This window comes from Coloeus monedula, assembly GCF_965178545.1.
Source record: "Coloeus monedula genome assembly, chromosome: 21".
Lineage (NCBI taxonomy): Eukaryota > Metazoa > Chordata > Aves > Passeriformes > Corvidae > Coloeus > Coloeus monedula.
In genome coordinates, this window is record NC_138801.1 from 8,986,774 (window position 1) to 9,013,193 (window position 26,420).

General features: G+C 53.5%; 1 protein-coding gene across 1 annotated transcript in view; it reads right to left on the reverse strand.

The window, feature by feature from the left end:
* The window catches only part of LOC309581077 (uncharacterized protein), a gene marked incomplete at both ends in the record, with an annotated part of 73,441 nt that overhangs the window by 37,467 nt on the left and 9,554 nt on the right, over positions 1-26,420 (reverse strand). The window contains 8 exons of the mRNA XM_082295492.1: positions 4,584-4,625; positions 6,160-6,297; positions 7,067-7,262; positions 8,289-8,447; positions 9,005-9,152; positions 10,123-10,219; positions 11,498-11,561; positions 11,873-11,978. Coding sequence (XP_082151618.1) covers positions 4,584-4,625; positions 6,160-6,297; positions 7,067-7,262; positions 8,289-8,447; positions 9,005-9,152; positions 10,123-10,219; positions 11,498-11,561; positions 11,873-11,978 — 950 coding nt within the window. The remainder of the gene's footprint in view (positions 1-4,583; positions 4,626-6,159; positions 6,298-7,066; positions 7,263-8,288; positions 8,448-9,004; positions 9,153-10,122; positions 10,220-11,497; positions 11,562-11,872; positions 11,979-26,420) is intronic.

Consider the following 26,420-nt stretch of genomic DNA (forward strand, 5'->3'; position numbering starts at 1 on the left):
AGGAATTGGCACGTGACAAGCAAGGCAGGGTCTGTGATTTGCAGAACATTTGATTAAAGAAGGAAAATAAAGGAGGAGAAGTCTCTGCCCCAGCCACATCTTGGGTCCCCCTCGTCACCTGCCACGTGGCAGTGACAGAACCACAGCAGCGATGTGGGAAGAGCTGGAGAATCCCACTTAGAAAATCCAGATGACATAACCAAAGACAACAAAACACTTCCCATTCCAGAGGTTCAGAGCAGAGGTTTCTCAATCCCAGCCGCATAATTTAACCCCAAAAGCATGAAAACCTCAGGCTCTCCCCAAGACAAGCACTGAATTTTCAGTTTGGCTCCGAGAGCTGGGGAAGCTCCAGGGGACTGACTGGGAAAAGGCTTCGTGTTGTGCCAATATGGAATTAAATTTAAAAAAAAAAAGGCAAACAGGAAGCTTTGAGTAATTACAGACCTCTTCCCTCAAGCTGAGCCCAAGCAAAATAACAGAGCAACTGATATGGGGCTCATTAATAAAGAAACCACGGATATGTAATTAATGCCATGGTTTTGGAAAGAGTTGCAAACTTGGGATGTTGCCTGAGGAGCCTAAGAGTGTTTTACTGACAAAGATAACAGTGCTGCTGGACTTCTGGAGGGCTTTTGAGCTGATTCCAAACCCAAAAATTCCTAAATGACAAAGGGGTTAAAGGCCAGCTTGGAGCATCCCTGTTTACAGCAGCGCAGACAACCAGCAAACCACTCGGCCCTAATTTTCTGCTGGGTCAGGCTGGGTAAAACCGAGTTCAAAGCTCAGGTCTTCTCCCAGGAAACAGATATTTTGGTTAATAGAAGCCTCTTCCACCCAACATGATTCACGGTACAACATGATTCACCCAAGATCAGAGATGGACAATTTAAAACTATTTTTTTCCAGCACATTTTTAGCATCAAGCCCCTAGAAGAGGCTGCATCATGGGGAAAAAAAAATTTGAAATCAAGGTTGGACTGATTTAAAGAAGAAATAAGTGCCAGGAAATGCCGTGGGCTGTGTCCAGCAGCAGCTCAGGTCACACAGTTGTACCTGTGGAGCTGCAGCACCCACAGCAGGAGTCTGGAGGGGATAAATCCCTCCCTCTGCTCTGCCCTCATTCCTGGAAGGGGCTGCAGCCCTGAGACATTGCTCCATCCTTCTCCAGTTGCTCCAGGCCAGAAAAGCAGGAGCCTCTTTCTCCATGAAACCAGGAACAGCTCAGCACAGTGATCCCCACCCCACAGGGGCAGAAATGTTTGCTCACGAGTTTCCCATATGACACCTGGCTGCTGGATTTGGGAAGGGACTGCACAAAAAAATAAACAAAGTAAATTATTTCTAGTGCCAGCATCTAAAGGGGCTACGAGAAATTTGGAGAGGGGACTTTTTACAAGGGTGTGGAGTGATAGGACAAGGAAGAACAGTTTTAAACCGGAAGAGATTTAGATTGGATATTGGGAAGGAATTCTTGGCTGGGAGGGTGGGATGGAATTCCCAGAGAAGCTGTGGCTGCCCCATCCCTGGAAATGTCCCAGGCCAGGCTGGAAAGGATTTGGACCAACCTGGGAAGGTTTCCCACAGGAACAGGATGGGTTTTATTTGGAGATCCCTGTGACCCCTCAGCAATGCCTCATTCCCCCAGGGGGATGTTTGGGGCTCCCTGATGTCCTACCCAGGCTCAAACTTGAAGCAACCCAAAATCCCAAACATCCCTGCAAGCTCCGCATCCAGGGGCCACGCTGAGCCTGGGAACCTCGGGAGGATTCCATGTGCTCCCTGCCACTCTCCTGCAGCACTGGTGCCTCACCTTTCCAAAGGAAAAGCAGGACAAGCCCCATTCCTCAGTGCCCTCAGCAGGGCCTTGCACAGGGGATGTGGCTCCCCAGGGACACGGCCGTGAAGCTGCAGCAGGACACGAGACACTGGTGGGACAACAACAGCCTGGGAAGCATCTGGAGATGCTGATCACCAACCAAGGCCTTGCTGGGACACTTCTGGCACATGCCAAGCCCTAAAAGTCAGCAAGGGCATAAAAGCTGCCCCCAGGCAGGGGGTCAGGTCATAAAAGGTTGGAGAGCAGCAGTAATTCCCACCAGAGGATGCCTCACGGCCTGGCTGGGTGGAGCAGCACCTTGGTTTGGGGATTAAAAACCTCTGGGGTTCAGCTCAGTGCAGTCCTGTCATTACATTTATCCCACAGCGGGTTTCAGGGATAATAAATTATCCACAGATCTTCTCCTGCTGGAAAAAAAATGGATTCAGAGCTCTTCAGGGGGCTGAGATATCAGAGCTATCAGGTACAACATCTCAAGATAAGGCCTGAGAGCGGGGAGATAGAGCTGGGCTCCAGCTGTCAGTCACATTCCCCACAGGGATATTTGGGATCATCCCAGGTTATCCAAGGAGCCAGCAGCCCCAGAGCTCCAGGGCAGCAGCGGGGTGGAAGAGGGACAGTTCCCCCATGAGGGCTTGTCTCTGTCAGTCAGGATGGGCCAGGCCCAAGCCTTTTGTGTCGGGTATTTTAAAGCCCAGCACCAGGAGTACATGCAAGGCCTGACTTACACAGGCTCCACACTGCTCTGCTTTGACAGGAAGGATGGAATTTTAGGATTGAGTGAGCCTGAAGGAGTGATTGCCAGCCCAGCTGTGCTCACTGACAAACCTGAGCAGGAAGAACAGAGGTGCCACGACCCAGCCGAGCATTTCCATGGAGCTTTCACAGCATTTTTAAATCAAGAAGAAATTTCCAAACTTTTACTGCCCAGATAATTAAACCTGTCAAGTTTTCAAGTTCCAGGTTTGAAGTTTCTTTGGAAATCTGTGGGATTTAAGCTTTGCCTGTTTGCTGAATGGCTTTAGGATCCCAGGTTAAGCTGCCTTGGAAAAGCCATTCAGTTCAGGATCCAGCTCAGCCCTCCTGCTCACGGTTAGGGCAGGCAGCCAAAGAGAAAACAGAAAGCAGGAGAAGTGGCTCAACACCATCCACATCCCAAAGATTGCTCAGAAATGACAATTTAACCCTCAAAAAAGAAAAAAAAATTCCCAAAAGGTGTAGGCTGCAATTCAGGTATCACTGCCAGTAACCAACAACCCTTCTATTGCCTTGCCCCCATTACATCATCCTGAGCCTCCATAATTATTTAGCTCTAATTAACAATTAAGGAATCCACCAATGTACTAATTTACTTCTAAATGAACAAAGGAACTAGAAGGCAGAGCTGTGGCCTGTCTCTGCAGCAGAGCTGGGCTGCTCCTCATTACTCCCAAACTGCAGCAGCTTTTTTATTCCTAATAAATCCTAACGCCAACAATTCCGAGGCGTCTCTGCTCCTTATTAAGGGCTTGAAAAATAAACTTGTCCCAAATCCAGAATATTGTTCATTTTCCCTTGCAGACCAATGAATTTCACCACTTTCCTTGTTATGGCAACGTCTTGCCAGAGGCTGGGTGAACCGGCTGGGAAACGAGCATCGGATGGAGGGAATCCCATCCCAAACAGGATCCAGCAGGATGGCAGAGCCCACCTTCCATAAGTGCCCAGGAAAGGCGATTTTTGCCACCTCAGTTCGTTACAAACCCACCCAGCAAACCTGGGGCACGTTCACCCCTGAGCTGCTGAGCCTGGAGCAGACGGGATGGACCCGGCTGCCAAAGGTCACTTGGCCAGTTCCAGTTTGGAATTCTCCAGGTGTAGCCAGGTGGGAGGAGAGAGACTCTCCCCAAAGAGTTAACAGCAACCAGGAGGCTGAGGGGAATGAAGAACTGCTCAGTCACACACACACAAAAATCCCCATTTGCATTTGCTGTCGGCTTTCCCCTCAGGATGTGCCTGCATGGACTTGAACAACAAAGCTTGGCTCAAAATCCCAAATCAAGCAGGAACACAAAGGCAGCCTCGCTCAGAGCACTGCCTCATGTCCCCAGCACGTGCACAAGAGCTGGGGACACGCTCCAAGCGCCAGCTGGGGGACAGCAGCTCCAACATGGAGCTCAGCACCAGGAGCACCAGTGGGACTGGGGAGCAGCCACCCCAGACCCCAGGAAACCACACCAAGGAGGGCTCCAGAACCACAACCACCTCCTCCACAGAGAGCTCCAGCCCTTCCCACCTCCTCAGTGACAGCAGGGACATCCTGGGGGATGCCTCCCCAGGCACGCATCACACCCCACTGTGGGCAGGAGCAGTGGTCACCCTGCTTTATCCCGAATCCTGCCACCCTGCTGGCCTCACCTCCTTCCCTCCAGGCTAACCCAGCCTGGCTCAGCTCCCAGGCAGATCCATGAAGCCTGATCCATCTCATTCCCTGCTCCACCACCACCCCTCTGGCTCCACAGAGGTCACGTGAGCACTCACCGTGACCCCCACCAGGTCTGGGACACGGCAAGGGACGCTCAAACCATTAAAGAGAGAGGTTGCAGTAAAGAAAATAACAGTAACAGCCAAGAAAATAATAATAGTGGCCTTGGCTGGGTATTTTGGCTTTGCCTTATTGCTCATTAAAGCAACTCGTGTCCCCAGGAGACAGCTTGGGGGTGACAGCAGAGGGACACGAGGAAGGACAGTGCAGGAGTCGTACCTGAGCAGATGAATCCTGGACTTCATTGATTTCCTTTGGCACCTGGAGAGTTGGAGAGAGAAAAGAGGAAAAATGTCACTGCCCAAGGAGCAGCACTGACTTCAGCAGGTGCTTACTGCTGGCTCCAGGATTGAGGAACTGCCTCTGCCGGCACAGGAAACATCCAGGGAATGCACAGCGGGAGCCAACCCTTCAGAGCAACACAAGGGAATGACTTCTGATCAAACCTCCCAAGAGTTTGGGTGGGTTTTGCAGTTTCTGTTGATTTGGGAGCTCCTCAGCCCTGAGGAGGGCCAGCAAGGGATGGGAACTGGGGAGATGTGGGGCAGAATCATCCCGTGGGGTCCCACCTGCAGCCAATTTACTGATGCTTAAAGTGACATTTTCTCCTTGCTGGGTGAGACCCCAGAGCCATTCAGGGAAGAGCTCCAGGCCTCCAGAGCTTGGGATAATACAGGTTTCATTTTGGGATGACCAGGGGTTCCACTGGACACTCGGACACTCCTGCTTCCCTCAGAGCAGGAGGGAACCAGTGTGACCAGCTCTGAGTTACACTCAGCCTTCTCCACACTCCCTGGCCAAGGCAGCTCCTTAATCCCTCACGAGCAGGGCTTTCCCAAAAATCCTCCTCTTCGAATAACCCACACAAAACGAAGCAGCTCACGCTGGGAGTGCAGCAGCCCCTGCAGGGCTGTCACCGCTCCCTGATCCCTGCCTGGGCATGCTGGCTCCAGCATCCCAAAGGACACCTTGGCCACAAGCCAGACAGGACAGATGCTCCATCCCACGCCCAGCTCCCTCCCTTGGCACTGCCCTTCCCCAGCAGCTGTCCCAGCTCCTCACCAGTGCACAGAAATGGGTGTTACACACGGGACGCTCGTGCCAAGCGCTGACATCCAGCACCTGCCTCTCTCCAGCTTTTTGCAGGCTCCTATGGAGCACTTCCTATGGAGATACCTGGCCTAAGATGTGAGGAATCTCCCTGGGCCAACTCCAGCTCCTGAGGAAAGCCTGGGTGCTTCATGTTTTGGGGGATTTATGATGTGATCTGGGCTTTGTGACACAGAAAAGTTTGTTGGAAATTTGCTGAACGCTGCAACGGAAGCAAAGTCCCCCAAATTTCCATTTTCCAGCAATGCTGGCAGAACAGAGGGACAACCCCTGGAAGGAGGATGCACCAAATGGTGCAATGCTGCTGGGAGGGGGCAAGAATTCCAGAGTGGTGTTCATGTCAAGGACAGCTTTGACCTCCTCCCAGAAACGAAGCTCCAGCTGCAGCATTACTCAAAGCTTTCCAGTGTCACACACAGGAGCACATCCAGTCATTCCCACCCCCAGGCTTTCCCTGGATCCCAAACTCTCCCTTTAACTCACTCTCCTTGGCATCAAACCAATCTGTGACTTGAAGGGATGGAAAAGAACCACTCCACCTCCTCACATCCCAGCCTGAATTGGGGATCCCAGCACCTCCAGGCTGCATTAACGCCCTGGGTTGGGCCTTTCATGGGAATCATGTGACACCAAGGAAAAGCTTGGCCCAGCAGTCCCTAAATTTGTCAGCTGCCCCCAGCCACACCTCTGGCCAGGCTGTTGGGAGCTCCCACGGGGCCCTGTTGAGGTTGAAGGAGCCTGGGCAGGTTGAGTTGTAGCTGTGGCAGTGCTCGGCAGCGGCTGCTGGGTCTCCCATCACGAAGGTCAGCTGCTGGAGAGTGCCCTGGGAGAGACACAGAAACCAGAGTTGATCCCCTGCTTCTTCCAGAGGAGAGGGAAAGGTCTGGAAGGGCCTGCAGGGGAGGTTGTCTCCAGCTTCTCATAGCCAGGGATTTCTTTACGGGATGGTTTGGGCAATGAGCATTCCCTCAGCAGCTTCAAGAGTTGGATGCAGAGATATCACGGGCAGGGACACCTTCCACTGTCCCAGGTGCTCCAAGCCCCATCCAACCTGGCCAGAGACAGGACAAACTGTTCCAAAATGTAAGAAATGAAGGAAGCCCCGAGCTCAGGGCACAGAGTGGCTGAGTTATCTCCATGTCATCATGGAATGATGTGGCCCAGCACTTCCAAGGATCCAGGGGCAGCCCCAGCTGCTCTGGGCACCCTGTGCCAGGGCCTCCCCACCTTCCCAGGGAACAATTCCTTCCCAATATCCCATCTATCCCTGCCCTTTGGAAGTTTGAAGCCACTGGACACACTCCCCAACCAGATCTTTCCATGCTGACTGCACAGAGACTTCTCTGCATGACCCAAGTCATGGCCAACACCAGAGGATGAGTGGAAGTCAAACCCAGAGGTGACCTGACTGCTGCCACTTGTGCTGCCCTGACCCAAGCCCTCTGCACAATTCCAAGCCTTTGCAAAGTTTATCCCGCCCAAGCATGAACATAAATGTTGTTTTGGGAAGAGAAGGTGATGGAAATGGATTCCTTCAGAGGGAGCTTGCAACCTCCTTCACACAGGTAGAGCAGACCCTGCCCAGCTCTCACCTTAAAGGGGATCTCGAAGGACTCGATGAGGCCTCCGATGATGATCAGTCCCTCGGTGCTCACTCCCATCCCAAAATAGTTGGACCAGCTCACTCTGTCCACCAGCCGACAGTCCACGTGCAACTCCAGCCTCTCCAGCGAGATGCTGAGAGCCACTTGGTGCCAGCGCCCGTCGCCCAGGAAGGACACTGGGAACCTGAGGGAAAGAGAAGAGGCAGAACAGGAAACTTCATCCCACACCTTATCCAGGACCAGCCTTCACCCCTCAGCAGCTCCCAGGTGTCCTGGGTTGCAGTGTATTCTGTTACCATCCTCATGAGCTGTTGAAATCAGGTGGGGCAGTGTTTCCTTGCCTCCTCCCCCCAGACTATCTTCTGTTCATGGCCCATCATTGTCCTGCCGCATGACTCAGAGATAACTCCCTCTGGACTATCTTCTGTTAATGAGCCCAATCAACACCTGGCCTCATGACTCATTACCCCATTGTGAGATGCTCCACCCAGAGGGAGGGACCAAGAATCCCAGCGTGGATATAATCTGAGACTCTGAACACCAGAGACAACCCTTTCCACTGGATTTCCAGAGGACAGGAGCTACACAGCCACCACTGGACCTTCTGAGGGAAAGCAGAACCTTTTTTCTACAGGATCACCGCTTCAGAGGGCTGCAGCCACCATTCTACCAGACTGCTACCACCACCCTGACTAACAGGGTGTCAGGTTGTGTCTTGACTCTGTCAGTTTGAACCAGTGTTTTCTTTTAGTTTTTTCCTTTTCTTTAATTTCCCCATTAAATTGTTATTCTGAGTTGGTGCCTCCCACTGGTTTGTTTTCAAGCGAGTACACTCCTTATCCATCCTTAGTGCAGACAGAAGGAACAATCCTAGAGTTATTACACCACCATCACTTTCTTCCATGGATTTGTGGATGTCCACAACCAGTTGAGACATCTGAGAACTGCCTGGGTTTTGTGGCTGGATTTATCCCCAAGGATCTGAACCTTTTGGTCCTTTGTTTTCCAGAGCTGCATCGTTTTGGCAGAGTGGAATTTGACAAAGAGGAGAGACAACCTGCACCAGGTCTGAGGGCCATCACCTTCCTTCAGCTGAGGTGAGCTCAGCACTGCCCAAAGCCCACCAGAGTGGGAAACCCTGACCCTCGGCCTTGGGAATGGAAAAGGAAGGATGGAAAGGCAGGAAAACAGCACCTGGGCTGGGACTTACTCGTAGTGTCTCCTCCTCGTGGTGACAAAGACCAGGCCATAGGGGTTAATCCTGATCTGGAAGAGCACGTGGCTGCGATGGCTGAGGATGGTCACCAGGCTGGTGTCCTCCTTCAGGGAATACCTGAGCTTCAGCAGCACGCTCAGCTCATCTGCAAACCTGGCAGACAGAGGGGACACGTGACACCACACAGCTGCTGCTGTGTCACCATGAACCGACCCCTTGAAATGAAAAAATTCGGGTCACAGCACAGAGGAACTGAGTGAGAATGAAAAATAAAGAGAAACAAGAGCAAAGAATTGTTCCAGTTGTGAGGTTCAAAGAGAAGCAGCCAGGCCTAATTTAGCATTGCCCACACACCCTCAGCATGGGGTGATGGGGCCGTGCCAAGGTGTCCTTCCTGCACCCAACCAAGAACCATCAAAGAACCCCAGAATGATTTGGGTTGGAGGAAACCTTAAAGCTCATCCCATCCTTCCATTAGGCCAGGGTGCTCCAATCCCCATCCAACCTGGCCTTGGACACTTCCAGAGACAGGACAAACTGTTCCAAAATGTAAGAAATGAAGGAAGGCCCAAACTCAGAGCACAGAGTGGCTGAGTTATCTCTATGTCATCATGGAATGGGCTCTCCAAGGAACTCCTCAAACCAACAGCCGCACCTCAGATGATTTTCGAGCCCCACCAGCCCATCCCCACCCCCTGAAGGGAGGTTACCTGTCCCCAAAGGCCTCCCTGGTGGGGATGTTGAGGGTGGCATACTGCCCGATCTCCAGGATCCTGCACTTGCTGTGGTCGTAGCCAAAGGAAACATTGCTGAGGTCCTGGGCATGCAGAATGATTTTGTCCAGCAGGTTCACCTCGTCTGTGTTGGGGGAGAGGAGAGAGATGCTCAGGAGGCTGAGAAACCTCCACTACAGGGCTCTGCTCTGGTCGTTTTTCAAAAGAAAAACACAAATTGGACAACAGACAAAACTTGCAGGAAGAAGAGTGTAAATTTGGGAAAATTAAAATTCAGCACACAAATTCAGCAGACTCAGCCCACAAAAACCATTCAGACAACTCTACAAACAGCCAGGTGAGATTTCTGAACCCCAATATGAGCTTCAAGGCTACTGTCCCAAAGGCAGGAAAGGTCATTCCTTCCCCAGCAGTGGTGGGACCTTCACAACCACAGAGCTGGGATGCTCAGGGCTGTAAAGCAGAGCCTGGGACACAAACGTCCCAAACCACAAGTCCTGGAGCAGCTGGGTACAGGAATCCTGCTCGTCCTGCCCCAAATTTCCTTGCTGATGTTGTAAACAAAGAATTGGACCAAGCAGTGGGAAGAAGTTGCAGTGTCCCAACCAGAGCATGGGGACACCCCTCTCTGCCCAAAGCAGGGTTCAGCCCTATTCCAAGGTCAGGAATTCCAGTGGGAATTCCCAGAAAGGAGAGGATCCACTCTCAGAATGTGCTGTGAACATTCAAGATGATTTGAACAGGGGGAGAGCCCCTGCTCTGGGCTGTTTGGCAGCACCACAAGGAGTTTTCACTCCCCTGGCAAACAGAGATTTTCCCTTTCCAAATTCATTCCTTAACTAAAGGATCTTTGAACTACAGGAACACCTGAGGAAAAATGTCTTTAAAATCTCAAGGTTTCTTGTTCCTCTCCATCAGCAAAAAGACTTTCAGACCTCTGGCTCTACCCAGACAACTAAAACCAGGTCCCTCCAGTGTGGCACCAACCCTGCCACCAGCAAGGAGTGGGGACAAGGGACAGGCCCAGATCAACACCCTTTGGGATCACTCCAGACCCCACAGTCCCTTTCCTGGGAGGGTCTGGACAATCCCACTCGATGATTTGTCAGTGGGAATTGTGCCAGCACCATCTGCATGAGCATCTGCCACGGCTTGGGAAGCATCCAGCCCCTTCATTCCCTGTAACTCCCGCTGTGGATGAGGCGTGAGATTTATTTGAGGGCAGACAAACAGCCCCGGGCACGCTGCGACCTGCCAGGAGATATCCACACCCCAGAGAGGGAAAATAGCAAATCAATGGAGCAGAAAGCTGCTTTGATCCACTTCAGACACTCGTGTGTCACTCCTGATGCCATCTCCTCGGAAGACATCGCATGGGAAGAGCCCTGAGATGGGAAGGAACAGGATCCTGCAGGAGATGTGGCTGTCTGGGGGGAGTTGGGATTTCACCTGGGATTTCCCCAGCTCTCCACACCAGCACAGCATCCACAGGGTTCCAGGCAACCCAAAGCTCTGCAAAATGAAGGTGCAACAGCCTCTGGCAGCAGGAACACCAAAAAACAAGGAGTGAGCCAGAGGGTGCAGGGCTGAGCCCCTGGGAGCCCTGACCAGGCAGAAACCCCAAATGCAAAATCCACCGAGTTTATCAGCGCAGCATGTCAATTAATCTGAGACCAAACACAGCTCACAGAGGGGAAAACATCCAGAATATTCATCCTCTCCCAGTCCCAAGCTTTTCTGGGAGGCGATTTCCTCCCATCAGTGGAGGAACCTTCACAATTCCATGCCCAGGGGCTGCAGCCCCTACCAGCATCAAGCTTTGCTGGAGATCACGGGCAGTGAGAGTTCAGTGGATCCCATCAGGGACGGGCCTTCCCACAGCTGGAAAAGCCCTGGAATTAACACACAGGGAATATTCCCTGGGCAGGGAACAAACAGGGAATGGTTTTAAACTGGAAGATCGATTTAGATTAGAGATAAGGTTTTTTACAGCGAGGCTGGTTAAACACTGGCACAGATTTCCCAGAGCAGCTGTGGCTGCCCCTGGATCCCTGGAAGTGTCCAAGGCCAGCTTGGAGCAGCCTGGGATAGTGGAAGGTGTCCCTGCCCGTGGCAGGGGTGGAATGGGATGGTTTTTAAGGTCCCTTCCAACCCAAACTATAACAGGATTCCAAGAGTAGGTTCCTGCACTGTCTGCAGCTCACAGTCCCACAGTTTTGGGGCTGAAGCTGCTGCACAATGAGGTTGTTCATGACACTGGATTTAGGGCTCACCAGCCTCAACTCCAAAGCTTTTCCTGCCGCTTCTCCCCAGGATTAACCAAGGGCCTCCTTTCCCTCCTGGCACAGCTGCATTTGTGGTTCTTACAAGAACATCACAGATTTGCTTTCCATTTCCAAGCAGGTTTATTTTTTCCCTTGGCCTTGAACTCTGGGAGCAGGCAGGCTGCTTCCCAAGGACATGGATTACCTGGGAAGCCATTCCCAGCTGCAGGGGCTGAGTCACCAGCTCGGAGAGCAGGGTCACAACCTTCCTGGGAGCACATTAACCCCAGGCAGGGGATGCTGAGGCTGCTGAGTGCAGTTGCTGCAGCAGCCAGAGACAGGAACAGGCCAGGCTGTACACCTGTTACAGGAATTCTGTGTTTCCTTTCCAAAAATCCCACTTTCTCCAGAGTTTTCAGCATTCCCAGGGCTAAGTTGCTTTATCACCACAGCCAGGCTTCCCTTCTCCTTCCAGAGCCCATCAGGGAGCAGCTCTGCTCACCAACACTCTTTCTACCCCTGCACCCTCCTACCTCCATCCTGGACCCCAAAGCAGAGCTCACAGCCCAGCTGGGCTCACCTTGGGCTCTCCCTGTCCATCCCACTGCCCACAGAGCACATCCAGCATCCCAAACCAACAGCTTTGCCCTTCAACCTCCGCCCAGATGCCTCCAGCATGGCTATTCCTGCACTGGAAAGGAGATTCCTGGAGTTCAGCTGCAGCTGCCAAATCCAAGTTGCTCCGAAAAGCAGCGCAGAAATCTTCCCAGGTGTCCCAGTCCCAGGGAGACTTGTGCAGGGGCACTGGGGGAGGGAAGCTGGGGAGCAGGAGCACCCCAGGACAGGCCCAGATTCCAAAGGGGAACGCCCTAAGCAGAGCCAGCCCCTGGAGGATGCTCCACAGGCAGCCCCAGGCAAGGACAGCCAGGAATAGGGTCCAGATCCCTCCTGGAACTCGGTCAGCAGAAAAGGGAAGCACAGGCAGAAGCTGGTGTGGAAACCAGGCCACAGTGGGGGGTAAAGCCCACCCAAGGGACAGAGATGGGACAGGGACCAAAAGGACAAGGAGATAAATTCCATCCAGGGTCAATATATGGCCCACCCACGAGGGAAAGACCCCACCACCACAGCTCAGGTTAAGAGCACAGGGCTGAGCTTAAATGGCGCTGCTGGGATGAGTTGGGGGTCCCAGGTGAGACTGGTTGGGGTCATTAAGGTCCATGAGTGCTCTCAGGAATCAGATGGGTTTCAAGGGTGACTCTCCACCATCCCATCCCATCCCATCCCATCCCATCCCATCCCATCCCTGCGGCTGCATCCCAGAAAAAAGTGTTCCCTGAGGGGCACCTCCAGTTGCAGACACAGAAAAGAGACCACCCATCTTCTCCTCTGGCTTGTTTCAATGTGTGAAACTTCCACTGAGCTTTATGTTCTCCCCAAATGAGGGAAAATTGTATTAAACAACCCAAAATTGGGGCCTTGGAGAGCTCCTAACAGGGTCTGTCAGGCTGAGTCACTTCCCCTGGATGTGGCACTGGTTGGAACCTGCAGTAACAGGGCTGGCCAAGCCCTGGGGACAAGCCCAGGGGACAGCTCTGGCTGGGGAATGGAGCCTATGACCTAATGGGCCTTTCCTCCCTCCGATTCCTGAGTGCCTGAGGGAAATGTTCTGCCAGGACTCTGCTTAGGATCACTTCGAACTCGGCAGCAGAGAGGCTCGGGCATCACAGCTGGAATTCAATCAGGAAGGCTCCCTGCATGAAGTGATGGAAAACCAGGGTTCTGTCCTGGGGCCTCACACCAGTGACACCAGCACCGAGAGGCCAACCAGCACAGCCCTCCCAGCACACCGGTGCTCCTCCACGTGCCCCTGGCATCCCACATCCTTTTGCCTCTGGAAGAACATTGGAGGTCGTGCCTGATTTTTTTTCTGGAGCAAGGGCAGCAAAAATGGCAACTTCACACTTGTTTGGAACTGTCTGGTGGCCCCACACATGGAGCAAGGACACCTCGACACAAAGTTTTTTGTAGGCAGCTCTTCCAGCTTCTCCTTCTGCCCCAGGATTCCTCGTGCCAATGCCCACGGCAGCCACCCGTGTCACTCCCTGTGCCACATCCATTCCCCACTGTTCCCATTTCCCTCCTCATCCGACCATCCCTTTCCAAGGCCACCTCCAGAAGGCACCTGAGGTGAGCTCTAAGCTGCAGCACACGCAGCTCCCGGGGCTGGTTATGCAACAGGATTTCAACCTCCGGAGAGCAGGGATAATTTGGGTTTGACCCCGAGGCTGCAAGTCCAGAGGGGACAGAGCCAAAGCAGGAAGAAAAGGAACAAGGACATTTCCCACGGAGGACGCTGGAGCTATTATGGAAGAGTGAATGCAGCCACCCACCCACGGAGAGGACAGCGAATCCCAGGGAAGCGAAACCTTCTCGGAAGAAAGAGCTCAGCTGCACGCATTGTCTGGGCAGGAAAAACGGGAGCACAGGTTCTCCTGGAGCTCATTACCCGGATCTGCAGCTGTGCTGCTGCTCCTTTGTGCCCACCCAGCTCTGCGGGGTGGGGATGGGGCTTTTGGGGACAAAGGCTGGGCAGGAGGAAGGGCTGCTGGAAGGCAGGATGACCCCGAGTAAGGATAAGCTGGCTGCAGGGAAAAATAGGGCAAGCGGCAGGAAAGGAGGAGAGCTTTGGGAGCAGGGAAGAGTTTCAGGGCTGCTACAGCCACGGAGTGGTCACAGGAGTGTGGAAGGGGCAGCTCAGCCTTCAGCTTTATCCTTTATTCTCCTCAGGGCAAATCCCAACTCTCCAAGCCATGAGATGGCATAAAAATCTCATCCCATTAAGTGAGGGGGAGAGAATGTGTCTAAGAAATTGTCTGCTGCCCTTGTGGGGACGTGGAAAGGGTTTGGGACATGGAGCACATGGATATCCTGGAAGCTGAGCAAGGAGACCCTTGTGAAGGAGGCGCTGGGAGGGAGGGTCACAAGGGTGAGCTGCTCTGCAGGGTTTGGTGGCCTGCCTTGCTTTGGGGTTTTTTAACAGGAAACCAAAAAAGAAGCCATTTCCAACCTCCTCAAGACGTGCTGAGAGATCACAGAACCATGACATAGCTCCGGTTGGAAGGGACATTTAAGGGTCACCTCATCCAACCCCACAGACCCCACAGAGCTCCTCACCCATCTCCTTCCTGAGCAACCACCAGAGTTAACCCTACCCAGAGCTCCTGGTCCTTGGAGAGACGCTCTGGTGTCACCCCAGCCTTGTCCAGCCCTCGCCCGCAGGCCACACCCGCACCTGGGTGCATTTTCCACCCCCGTTCTCCACATTTCCCCTCCAGACCCTCCTCCCTCTGCTCTGTGCATTCATCTCCTGTCCCCTCCTGGAGCACCGGCAGCAAACGCTCCTGGGCTGAGCTCAAACCTTCACTCATCTCAGTTCAAACACCACAGAAATGATGTTTCATCCACACTCAGGGCTTAAAAGCTTTAAGGAGGGGTATTTTTACATGGTTTTCATTTAAATCCCCACACAACCACTCCTCGACCTGTTCAATTTGGCCTCTCAGCAATTAAATTAATTACTGAATTACAGGGAGTCAGCGTTGGAATGGGTCTACAATCTGTGGGATTCATTTAAAAACAACTAAAAACATCCCAATAAAACTTGGGTGACACTGAGTGGGGACAAGTGCCATAAACATTGGCCCTCGCTGTCGCTCGTAAAACTTCTTGTTATTGCTCCCTTGTCAAAGTAAATGAACAGCAAATTCTCCAAACCCTCCCACTCTCTCCAGGGGTTTCCAGCTTTCCAACAGCTTCCCTCTCTGCGGTTTTGTTTTATAGGGCTGGGAGGAAAACAGAAATAAACACCAAAGCCGTGAAGGGATGATCCCAAAAAGCTGCTCTGGGTGGGATGGACACCCCAGGCTGGGAAGAGCACACAGCCAGGGTTTGGAGCCCTGATTTTCATCATCCTCTTGTTCCGATCACTGAATCCCAGGATCATTTAGGTTGGAAAAGACTTCCAGGATCTTCCAGTTCAACCTGTGCCTGAACCCCACCCTGTCCCCAGCCCAGAGCCCCGAGTGCCACCTCCAGGCCTTCCTTGGACACCTCCAGGGATGGGGACTCCAAACCTCCCCGGGCAGCCCCTTCTGATGCTTAACAATGTTTTCCATGGAGAAATTCCTCCTGATGCCCCAGCTGACCCTCCCCTGGCACAGCCTGAGGCTCTGTCCTCTCATCCTGGAGAACACTGGTGTGCAAACACCCCAAAACTCCCAGGAACTGTCTGGCTTTGAAAGACTCCAAGGTCAGGACCACCAGGAGGTGCCTCCAGCCCCCAGCCCTGGCTCCAACAGCAGGAGAGGAGAGAAAAGAGCAGGAACAGAGCGAGTTTTTCCTGCTGTTTCCTCCCTGCAGGGTGAGGATTTGCTGATCCAAAGGCAGTGTTTGCATCGTCAGGAACTGGGCCTCAAATCCCTCCTGTCCGGGGAAGCACTGGAGGATATTCCTGCAAGAGATCCCTGGGCATGCAGAGCTTTCCTTCTTTTCTTCTTGAGCTTTCCTGATGTTCTGTGGAGGGAACAGCCTCAGGCTGTGCCAGGGGAGGGCCAGGGGGGACATCAGGAGGAATTTCTCCATGGAAAACATTGTTAAGCATCAGAAGGGGCTGCCTGGGGAGGTTTGGAATCCCCACCCCTGGAGGTGTCCAAGGAAAGCCTGGAGGCGGCTTTCCAGGTGGTGCTCTGGGTTGGGGACAAGGTGGGGACCGGGCACAGCTTGGACTCGATGATCTTGGAGGTCTTTTCCAACCTCAGTGATCCCGGGATTCTAAACTGGCTGCTGTTTCGTTCATGGCAGCCACAAAATCAGTGTTTTCCCTCATCCAGCAGACCTGCCTGGCAGGAGCCCTCAGCTGAGCCAGAGAGGCTCAGGGCAACCCCAGATGAGCCAGAGACATCCCAATTGCCTCTTCCCAGAGCTTCCCCCTTCCCTGCGCTCAGAACTCCGCCTGCTCCGCTCCTGCCATCCAGCCGGGCGGTCCCAGCCCCCTCTCTCAGTGTATTCATGACAAACACGTTTTATCAACTCCCTGCAGCAGCCCAGGGGACAAATTGCCCGAGGGCAGACGGGGGAGTCAGACAGCTCCATTTTCCAGGCTTGATAAGAGCCAGTGACTTCAGCCAGGCAGAAATCAGAGAATGCCCTGCAAAGGTCTGGCTCAGGTCCTCTGGCCGAGGAAACCCCGAGTTATCACATCCCGGCAGGAGAACGGGCAGAAATCCCACCTGGAATTTCCTGTGCCCTTGGCCTCGTGCCCCCAGCCCCATCACACACCCTGTACCCAGCACAGAGCTGCCAAATTCCCACTCAGGGCTGTTTGGACTCAGACAAACTCACAGGTTTCAGGGAGATAAGAGGTCAGGGGAGCGAACTGAGGCGATTTAACAACAACCCAGAGTTGGTGGTGGGAGATCCAGAAACCCCTCGGGGGGGGCAGGATGGCAGCTGCTTTCACATTTAAACCCGGCTTTCCTGCCAGCCTGCAAACCTGGAAAACATCGCTGGGGGGGAATCGGTGGTCCCAAAAGAGGAGGGCAAAGTGACAAAGCTGGGAGCACCCAGCACTGCTCTCCCCTGAGCTGGCACTGAGGAAAAGAGCCTGAGGCCAAAAGGCGGGGAACACGCAGGGGACATGCAGGGAACACGCAGGGGACACAGGGCTGGGTGTGAGGCTGCCAGGGACGTGCTGCTGTGCTGTGCCAGCGGGCACAGAGCCAGTGCCCAGCCGTGTCTGGGCTCCCGGGCACCGTCTGCCGCCCGACCAGCAGTGATGGGACCCCGTGGGAGCTTGTGGGAAACACCAGGTCCCAACTGCTGGCAGGGAAAGGCAGCTCCTGCCTGATCCTCTCAGGAGTGCGGGGTTTATTGCAGGATGTCCCTACTCTGTCTGAACCCGTCCCAACTCAGGGACACTCGTCTGACACCCTGCCACCCTCCAGCCAGGACAATTGTCCCTTTAAAGGGCGGCCACAGGGCAGTGCAGGGTTGATTTTAGCTCAAATGCAGCCACTTCATGCTGCAATCTCCACTGTGGGGACACTGAGGAGGAACAAGGCCCTGTGCTGAGGGACAGGGGACAGACAGACGCTGCTCCTGGGAGCCCGGGGGGGAGCTGGACCTGCCTGAGCTGAGCTTAGCACCCACAAGTGCCTTCCCCAGCTCCTGTCACTCGGGTGTGACCAATTCTCACCCAAAATCAGCACCAGGGAACTTGGTATTAAAATTCTGGGTCTGGGTCGATGTCTGGAGGTTGCATTTGGCTCCTGGGGGAGCTGGACCTGCCTGAGCTGAGCTTTTCCACTACAAGCACCTCCCCCAGCTCCTGTCACTCGGGTGTGACCAGTTCTCACCCCAAATTAGCGCCAGGGAACTTCATTAGAGGGAAGGTTTTGACAGTTTAGCACGAACACCAGAGCAAGTGACAACAGTGACTTCGCAGCGAGCGTGGCTCCAAGGAAGGAGAGAATGGAAGAACCTGGGACCTCACAGGATACAAATCTCCAAAATCCCTGCAGGAAAGCGAAGCCCCCAGCACCTCGCAGGGACCCAGTTCTGCTTCCTTTGCTCCAGGAGCTGCTGTTCCCAGGGTCAGCGCTCAGGCTCTGACCTGGTGTTAAAATTCTGCATCTGGGTCAGTGTCTGGAGGTTGCATTTGGCTGCTGGGGATCATTTTCCCTGCAGGAACAGAGCAGGAGTGAGAGGAGGAAGCAGCAGAGCCTCATCCCAGCAGAGCCTGGGGCAGAGCAGGGCAGGAGCACCAGCCCTGACCTTCCCCTCCTTCTCCCTTCAACACAACCCCCAGGAATAAAAAAATAAAAAAATTAGAAATAAGTGTTTCCTAGCCTCACAAGCTGCCATTTCACGGCCAAGAAGCGCTCAGATTTTCACCGCAGGCAAAACATGTGCACATTTGTGATTCACCCCGCGCCGGCAGCTGCCAGCTTTCTGCACAAACGATGCAATTGTTGCGGTTTCAACCCTGACTCCACTCCCAAAAGCTCCTCCGAGCTCCTCTGACAGAGCTCCTCACCTCCCACCTCTGGTATTTATTTTTACACCCAAATTATCTTTGGGTGCCTGGGAGCCTTCAGATTCCCTGACAAGCTGCTCCAAGCCAGGAGCTGCTGCTTCCCTGGGTGTGGGAGTCAGTGAGAGCCCCAACCAAAAGATTTCTTCCCGTAAACTCCTTTCACCAGCTCAGGTCGAGCCCACGGTGCTGGAACCAGAGCTCAGGAGGCTCCGGGTGAATAAACACAAACCAGGATTTTATTCAAGTGCAGAGAAGCTGCCAAACCCCACAGACGGTGCTGGAGGCACCACTTTGCCAAGCCCCAGGAGGGGCTGAACCCTTTGGAGCTCCCTGGGCCACATCCTGGGCTGAGGAGGCTCCACAATTGGAAGCTTGGATGAGGATGAGCATGGATGAGGCTGGAGAAGCTTCCAGCGTGGAGGAGATCCCAGGGAGAGCACACCCAGCTCGTGGGCTTGGGCCAACCTTTCTGCAACAGCCCCTTGCTGGATGCAGACATCTCCATCCCTATTCTTCCTCTCCAGGGTTCAAAATCCTCCTTCTCCTCCAGAAAAACTTCCTATCCAAAGCCCATTCCTGTTTTTCAGCTTCCAAGGCTGCATCGGAGCATCCCACCCACCTGCCAATAAGGATTTCCCAGCTCAAACCAATTTTCCTTTCTCTCCATTTCTTCACTAACCTTGAGAACTTCCCAGACTTTTTTACGCAGTAGAACCCAGAGGAAAATCTCTTTTTTTCCCCACTTAAAACTCCACGTTTTGAGCCTGGATTATTCATCACAAGAAAAGCTGAGAAGGGCCCAGGTCAGAGACGCTCCCCCATCCTGCTGCCTGCACTCAGGGAATTGTGTGGATTTTGGGAGAGCCCCAGACAGAGCTGACAAGTCTTGTTTGAGCAGCAGGGATGTCTCTGCCTCGCAAAAAAACCAACCCCATAAAATCTGCTCTTCATTCCTCCCTCTGCCTTTGAGCGGGGGGGGAAAACATTTCTTGGTGATTCATCACTTCCCTGAACAGCCCAGACTGAGAAAAGGATGGATTTGGGATGTGAGGAAGCTCTCAGGGTTAAAGGGAATTGCTGGAAATAAATCAGTGTCAAACAGAAAACTTTCCCAATATTTGAGTAAAAAAAAAAAAGAAAAAAAGAAAAAAGAAAAAAAAAAAAAAAAAGGAAAATGAGTCAGTTTGAGTCAGCCCAGAAATGAAAGGTTTCACCTCTGTGGATGAGCTGCCTCTTTCTTGTCTCCTTTAACTCAGTGCAAGTTCACTTGAATTAACTGAAACTGTTTGAAACGGAAAAATCAGTGTTATTTTTAACCCCCTGAGATGAGAGGACATTTCCTCCCTCCCCCAGTAAAGCACTTTTAAAACTTATTTTCACAAACCCCAGGAAACCCAAGAGTTTTAACGGGCTTGAGTTTCACTGCCACTTCCCGATGGGAATTTTTCACCTGATCAGCGCAGTTTCACCAGCCCTGCTTCAGCCCCCACCAAGCCCACTGAGCTCCAGACTCCTGAGCCCACTCTCCCTCAATCCCCTGTTCCTTTTTCTGGAAGCAGCCGACCTGAGGAACATCCCCAAGCAGAGAATTCCTCTGTACCCCTCTATTCCTTCTGTTCCAGTGCCTCAGAATCCTCTGGATTCTCTCACATCTGACAACCTCTGCAGCCAAGATTTTGCTGCACTTCATTTTCAAGCCACCTCCAGAACAAAAAACCCCGGAGCAATGAAGAGGAGCCCTGGAATTCCCACAGGAATGGGAATGGACACACCAGGACATCATCTACAACTCACCCTGGGATCTCTCTGGGTTTAATGCATTCCACCACTGCTGGGGAATGCTGAAAAAGAAGAACAAAAGCTAAATCCATGAGTTAACCATCCTGACTGGAAAAGAAGGATTTCCTAAACCAAAACAATTCATCACCTTGTCCCCCCAAAGTGCCAGGAATTATTTTTTAAGCCATATCCTGTATCCAGTATCATGGTGGGAATAATCCTCCTTCAGGTGGAAGGTTTCAGAGTTTCTCTTTCCAAGACATTCAAACATTCCCAGCTGGTGAGGAGCAATCCTGGCCACCTGGCTTTGCATCTCAGTGCCAGGAAGGAAGAGAACCGTGAAAAATTGTGGGTATGGGGGGTTTTCCATGGATCCTGGGAGTGATGCCCCAAAGGGGCTGGGCTTTGTGAGCTGCTGAGCTGCCCATCCTTGGATGGGCATCCCTGGCAGCGCTGTCCAAACGCTCCTGGAGCTCTGGCAGCCTCGGGGCCGTGCCCATTCCCTGGGGAGCCTGGGCAGTGCCCAGCACCCTCTGGGGGAAGAACCTTTCCCTGCTCTCAGCCTGAGCCTGCCCTGGCCCAGCTCCAGCCGTTCCCTGGATGCTGTCTCTGATCAGGAGGGAAAAGGTGATGGATCTGGGTCAGGGCAATCTGCTGGGAGCATTGACAATGGCACATCTGTCACCTCCTGGAGGAGCTGGAGTGGAGGTGACACCTCCAGGCTCCCTCCCAGCAAAGCCCTGTCCCAGGGAGAGCGGTGTCAATGTGCAGCATCCACAGCTTGGAAAGGCAGCTCCTGTTTCCTAACCTTGGGCTCCACCATTTTTCCTGCCAGGAACATGCCAGGGAAGCCCAGATGTCCCCAGGACAGATGTGAGGTGCAAGCACGAACAGCAGAGCAGGTGACAACAGTGACTGCAGCGAGCATGGAAGGAGAGGGTGGAAAAACTGGGATCCCACTGGATACAAATCCCCAAAATCCCTCTGCACATCTCACCTGGGAGCTCTTGGACATGGACAAGCCCCTGCTGCTGCACAGCTCTGATCCTCTGGGCTCTCCCAAAAATATCCCTAAAAAAGGAACCAATCCCTCTCCAAAGCTCCCTGAGAGTCTGGAGTGCTGCAGACACCACGGGCTGGCTGCTCCTGCTCCCACACCTGCATTTCCTGAGGGCAGAAAACATCATTTTCCTGTCTAACTCCAGCAAGTCCTGCAGGATTTATCCAGCCAGCAGCGAGCAGCTCTCGCAGGACTATTCCAAACCCACCGGGCTGAGTTTGTTTTGCAGTCATCAGATTCAATGTCCCGGAGATTGCTGCAGCAGCTCTCCCGCTGGGCTGGAGCAGCGTTCCAGCCTCTCCAGCACACTCCAGTGCTCTGGGAGCAGCAGGACCATGTGAAGGAATGGCTTTGCTTCTTTTTTTCCCTGGTTTGGATGTGAAGCAAACCAAGAAAAGCGATGTGAAAAGTGGAGTTGGCTTGAACCGCTGTGCCATTCCCATCAAACCTGCAGCAAGAGAAATACTCCAAGGGATCAGCTCGGCCCTAAAGATTGAATTGTATTAATTCACTGTAAAATCTATAAAAAAGGTTAAATCACAAATGCGTGCAATTCCGTGCGGCTGTTCCCTCCCTGCCCCAGCCAGAACTGCTGCAGGATGTGGGACAGCCAGGCTCAAACCCCTCTTCTCCCTAAAATATTTGATTCCTGCATTTTAAGAGCCTCCCCCACCTGCCTGAGTCCAACCATCAGCACTGCCAAGGCCACCGCTAAGCCGTGTCCCCAGGTGCCACATCCACACAGCTTTTAAATCCCTCCAGGGCTGTGACTCCACCACTGCCCTGGGCAGCCTGGGCTTGAAAACCCTTCCCATGAAGGAATTTTTCCTCATATCCAAACTAAACCTGCCCTGCTGTAACCTGAGACCGTTTGCTCTTGTCCTATCAAGAAAGAGCGAGGAGAAATTTCTTTTCTAGGAAAAACCACAGGAAGGAAATGGGATTTCCAGGACCAGGGAGCCCCGTCTGATGATGTTTGGCAGCAAACTGTGGATCATGAGGAGGACAAACCCCAGCTGGGGTATGGAGGATCCTGAGGAGTTCCAGGTGAGGCTTTGCTCTGCCTCACTGAAGAAGGAGCTCCAAAGACAAGGAATTCAAGGCATGGCTTTAAACACGACATCAGCCATGAGTCATCTCCTGGTTCCTGCCTCCCGGCAGCTCTGGGATGTCTTTGAGATGACAACTGTTGATGTTGAGGCTTCAAAAAAATCCATCTACTCTCCTCCAGGCCTAGCCCACTTTTAGGTGTGAGCTGAGAAAAATCCACTCATTTACCCAGGCACAGAAACATTCATCTTCATGCCAAGGTAATTCCCCCTAAAAAAAAAAAGCCCCCTAAAGTCACCGAGTCCAGCTGTTCCCACAGCACTGAGGCCGCCACTGAGCCATGGCCCCGAGTGCCACATCCACATTCAGGCTTTTAAAACCCGCCAGGGATGAGGGCACTGCCCTGGGCAGCCCATTCCAATGTTTAACAACACTTTCTGTGGAGAAATTCCTGCTGCTGCCCACCCTGAGCCTGCCCTGGCCCAGCCTGAGGCCGTTCCCTCTCCTCCTGTCCCTGTTCCCTGCGAGCAGAGCCCGACCCCCCCGGCTGCCCCCTCCTGTCAGGGACTTGTGCAGAGCCACAAGGTCCCCCCTGAGCCTCCTTTGCTCCAGGCTCAGCCCCTTTCCCAGCTCCCTCAGTCTCTCCTGGGGCTCCAGACCCTTCCCAGTTCCGCTGTTCTTCCTTGAGGAGCAGCAATTCCCAAGGGTGGTCATTCCAGGCTGCCTCAAGCCCCCCTGGAGCAGGGAGAAGGGGGGTGAGGACAGTCCCACGCTGGCCCTGCCCATCAGCCGGGCTCTGGCTGCTTTATCAGCCCATTTATCTCGGCTACTTCCAGCCCTATCCTGTTTCCAATCAGCATCCCCGGCCCGCTCCGGCCTGTGGGAATTCCAGCAAAAGCCTGGAAGGAATATAAAAATGAAACAAAAACACATTCGGGGAGATTAAAGCTGGGAAAAGGCTGTGAAAAGGAGCAGCGTTCATGTTCTCACATCTCGCTGGGTGCTGAGGGCCTGGGGGAGGCCGAGCCCGGGGAAGGGGCTCCCCACAGCCAGGTTGGGGTGCAGGAATTCTTCCCGTGCTCGGGGAGCTCTGTGTGTGCCCCACTGTGTCCCCAGGGCTCCTCCCCAGGCCACAGCAGGTCTGTCCCCACTCCCCGAGCCACAGCCACAGCTGGGAGGGAGCCCGGGGCCATTAAAGAGTCACAAATCGGGAGCAAATGTCAATTGGGATTGTGAGCAGCTTCTTGGAGCGCAGCGAGCAGCTCCACGCGTCCTACCGCCTTCAGAGAGGAGGGATGGGAGGGTGAAGAAATAAAAAATCACTGCCAGAGTGAGCAAAGCAGCAAGGGAGGTGATTGTACCCCTCTCATGAGAGCCCATCTGGTGCACGGGTCCCCCTGTGGGGTCCCCAGCACAGGAAGGAGCTGGAGCTGCTGGAGAGAGTCCAGAGGAGGCCCTGGAGCTGCTCCAAGGGCTGGAGCCAGGCTGGGAGAGCTGGGAGTGCTCACCTGGAGGGGAGAAGGCTCCAGGGAGAGCTCAGAGCCCCTTGCAGGGCCTAAAGGGGCTCCAGGAGAGCTGGAGAGGGACTGGGGACAAGGACACAGAGGGACAGGACACAGGGAATGGCTTCCCACTGCCAGAGGGCAGGGCTGGATGGGATCTTGGGAAGGAATTGTTCCCTGGGAGGGTGGGCAGGCCCTGGCACAGGGTGCCCAGAGCAGCTGTGGCTGCCCCTGGATCCCTGGCAGTGCCCAAGGCCAGGCTGGACATTGGGGCTTGGAGCAGCCTGGGACAGTGGGAGGTGTCCCTGCCATGGCAGGGGTGGCACTGGATGAGCTTTAAGGTCCCTTCCAATCCAAACCATTCCAGGATTCCCTGAAAAAGGCTTCCTTGGATCAACACTGCTCCAATCCCTACCAAGCTGCAGCAGAGCCGTGTTCACAACCTGCTTCTGCAAACTGTTTCTGAGGGGGGAAAATAAAGACAGCAAATTCAAACTAACAACACACAAGCAGTTTTAATTAGGATCAGGAAGTCATCCCAGGGTGAATTCCCAGCCATGCCTACTCCCTGTGCTGCTGCTCACACTGCAGAGCTGTCCTGGGCTGCACAGACACCTTCGTGGTGAGGATCGGAAGTGCTGGGGAGGAGATTTAATGTTCTCCAACATGGACAGGATCCTCTGGACTGGAAATCCCAGCCTAGTCCAGGATAAAAACCATGGAGCCCCTCAGAGAGGGCACAGGGCCCTGGAGCTGCTGCTCTGCAGATCTGCTTTCGGTGGCACCCCCCACTTGCTGATGCGAAGATTTAATGCTCCAGCTGCTGGGCTCATTAACAGCTCTAAACCTCTCTTTAATTAAACTTCCTGAGCCTCACAACCAGAGAAAAAAAGCACGGAAAACCTGACTGCTCGTGGCTCAAGCACAAAAACTGAACACAAAAGTTCAGAGGCAATTTTTATTTATTCTTTTAAGACTTTTTTTTTTTTTTTTAAGCCAGGATCCCATTCATTTCTTTTTATTTATTATTATTTATTATTTATTAATATAATTTGGTTTTTTTTAAAAAATTATTTATTTATTTTATTATTTAAGCCATCCCATTTATGATCCCATCTGGAAAACCATCCAGCCCCTCTCCATGCTCAGGAGGATGCCAGTGTCCATCCACCACACCCCAGCCTTGATGAAAGTTTCCATCTCCTCATAATTCTACAGCCAGGCTGGTCTGGCCAGTGCCCATCCCAGTCCCTGCTTGCTCCTGTCCAACCCCAAATCTTCTCCCTGGCAGCAGCACCACACTCATGTTGGCCCCACAGATGCCAGAGGGGGAATTCACACCTGCAGTGACCCATCCTAGAGAGAAACTCATCAGCTTCCTCCACAGAGACACCTCCAGAGAGCTTCTGGGTGAGCAGCAGCCCCAGGGAGACCCTTCCCAGCTCACAGGAATTCCTGAGGTCACGATCCAACCTCTCCCTGCCCTGTCACTGTGTCACCCCCACCCTTTGGCCATGGGAAACATCTCAGGAACCTCTCAGGAACCTCTTGGTCGTCATCCCCAACACCCATGGAAAAGGAGGAACCTCTTTTCCCCTGCCTGCATTGTCAGGAGAAGATGGGAATGAGACATCTGGGTGTCCTTGTGCTGGTCTGAAGCTCAGCCCACAGAACATCCCAGCTGCTGCAGGCATCAGGAAGGGATCAACCAGAATGAGAAGGTTTCCTCTTCAAAATGTGCCCTAAAAAGCACTCCTGGAAGCCAGGAGTACACAGCAGCCAAGAGGGGATCAGGTTGGAGCCATCCCAGATCACTCCTCGCCCTGTGACCCTCAAACATCCAGCAGAGCCCCCAAACCCTTCCACGGGAGGAACCTTTTCCTGAGCAATGAAAGGAGCAGGGATGCTGCAGCCACCCCTTGGAGAGGTGTCCCCATCAGCACACCGAGGCTGCAGAGGGAACACATCCCGAAAGGGAGCCTGGAGAGACCCCAGAACCCGAGACTGCGGCAGCCCTGGGCAGCACGTGCCTGCCAGATGCTCCCCGCTCCACAGCAGGGAAGGGGGGCTCCGGGGGTCAGGGTCGCCAGCGATGTCTGACTGGGTTCGTGGAGAAGGGGCCGTGCAGGGGGAGAGGCAGCCGGGAGGAAATACCAGCCTGGGGGAGGAAAAGCCATCCCGGGTGGATTCCCGGTCACGTTTGCACATGTCTGGCTCCGGAGAGGCAGGAAGCTGCAAGGGATGGGGCTGAAAGGAGGAGGCGGAGCAGCCCCACACGTTTGAGATGCTCCTTCCTGCATCCCTGGAATGCCTCGGAGAGCTGCAAATCCCCAGTTTGGGCTCAGCCTCCAGCTCTCAGTGTCCCCTCTGCTCTGTCCCTTCTCTGTGAGGGTGAAATGCTGCTCTGGGAGCTGCAATTCCCACAAATTTGACTAAGTCTGGAGTTCCCTCCATGCCCTGGGACCTCCTGGAGTGTGTCAGCCCTGTCTCCCCTTGCCCATTCCAGCATCAGTTGGCTCCTTGCCCTCGACAGGAGGAAGCTGCAGCCTCTGACGTAACCCCAGGCCCTTCTCCCCAAGGCTCCAGACCAAGTAAAACAAAGCCAGACTGCAAATCTCAGCAGCAAGAGCCCAGACACAAA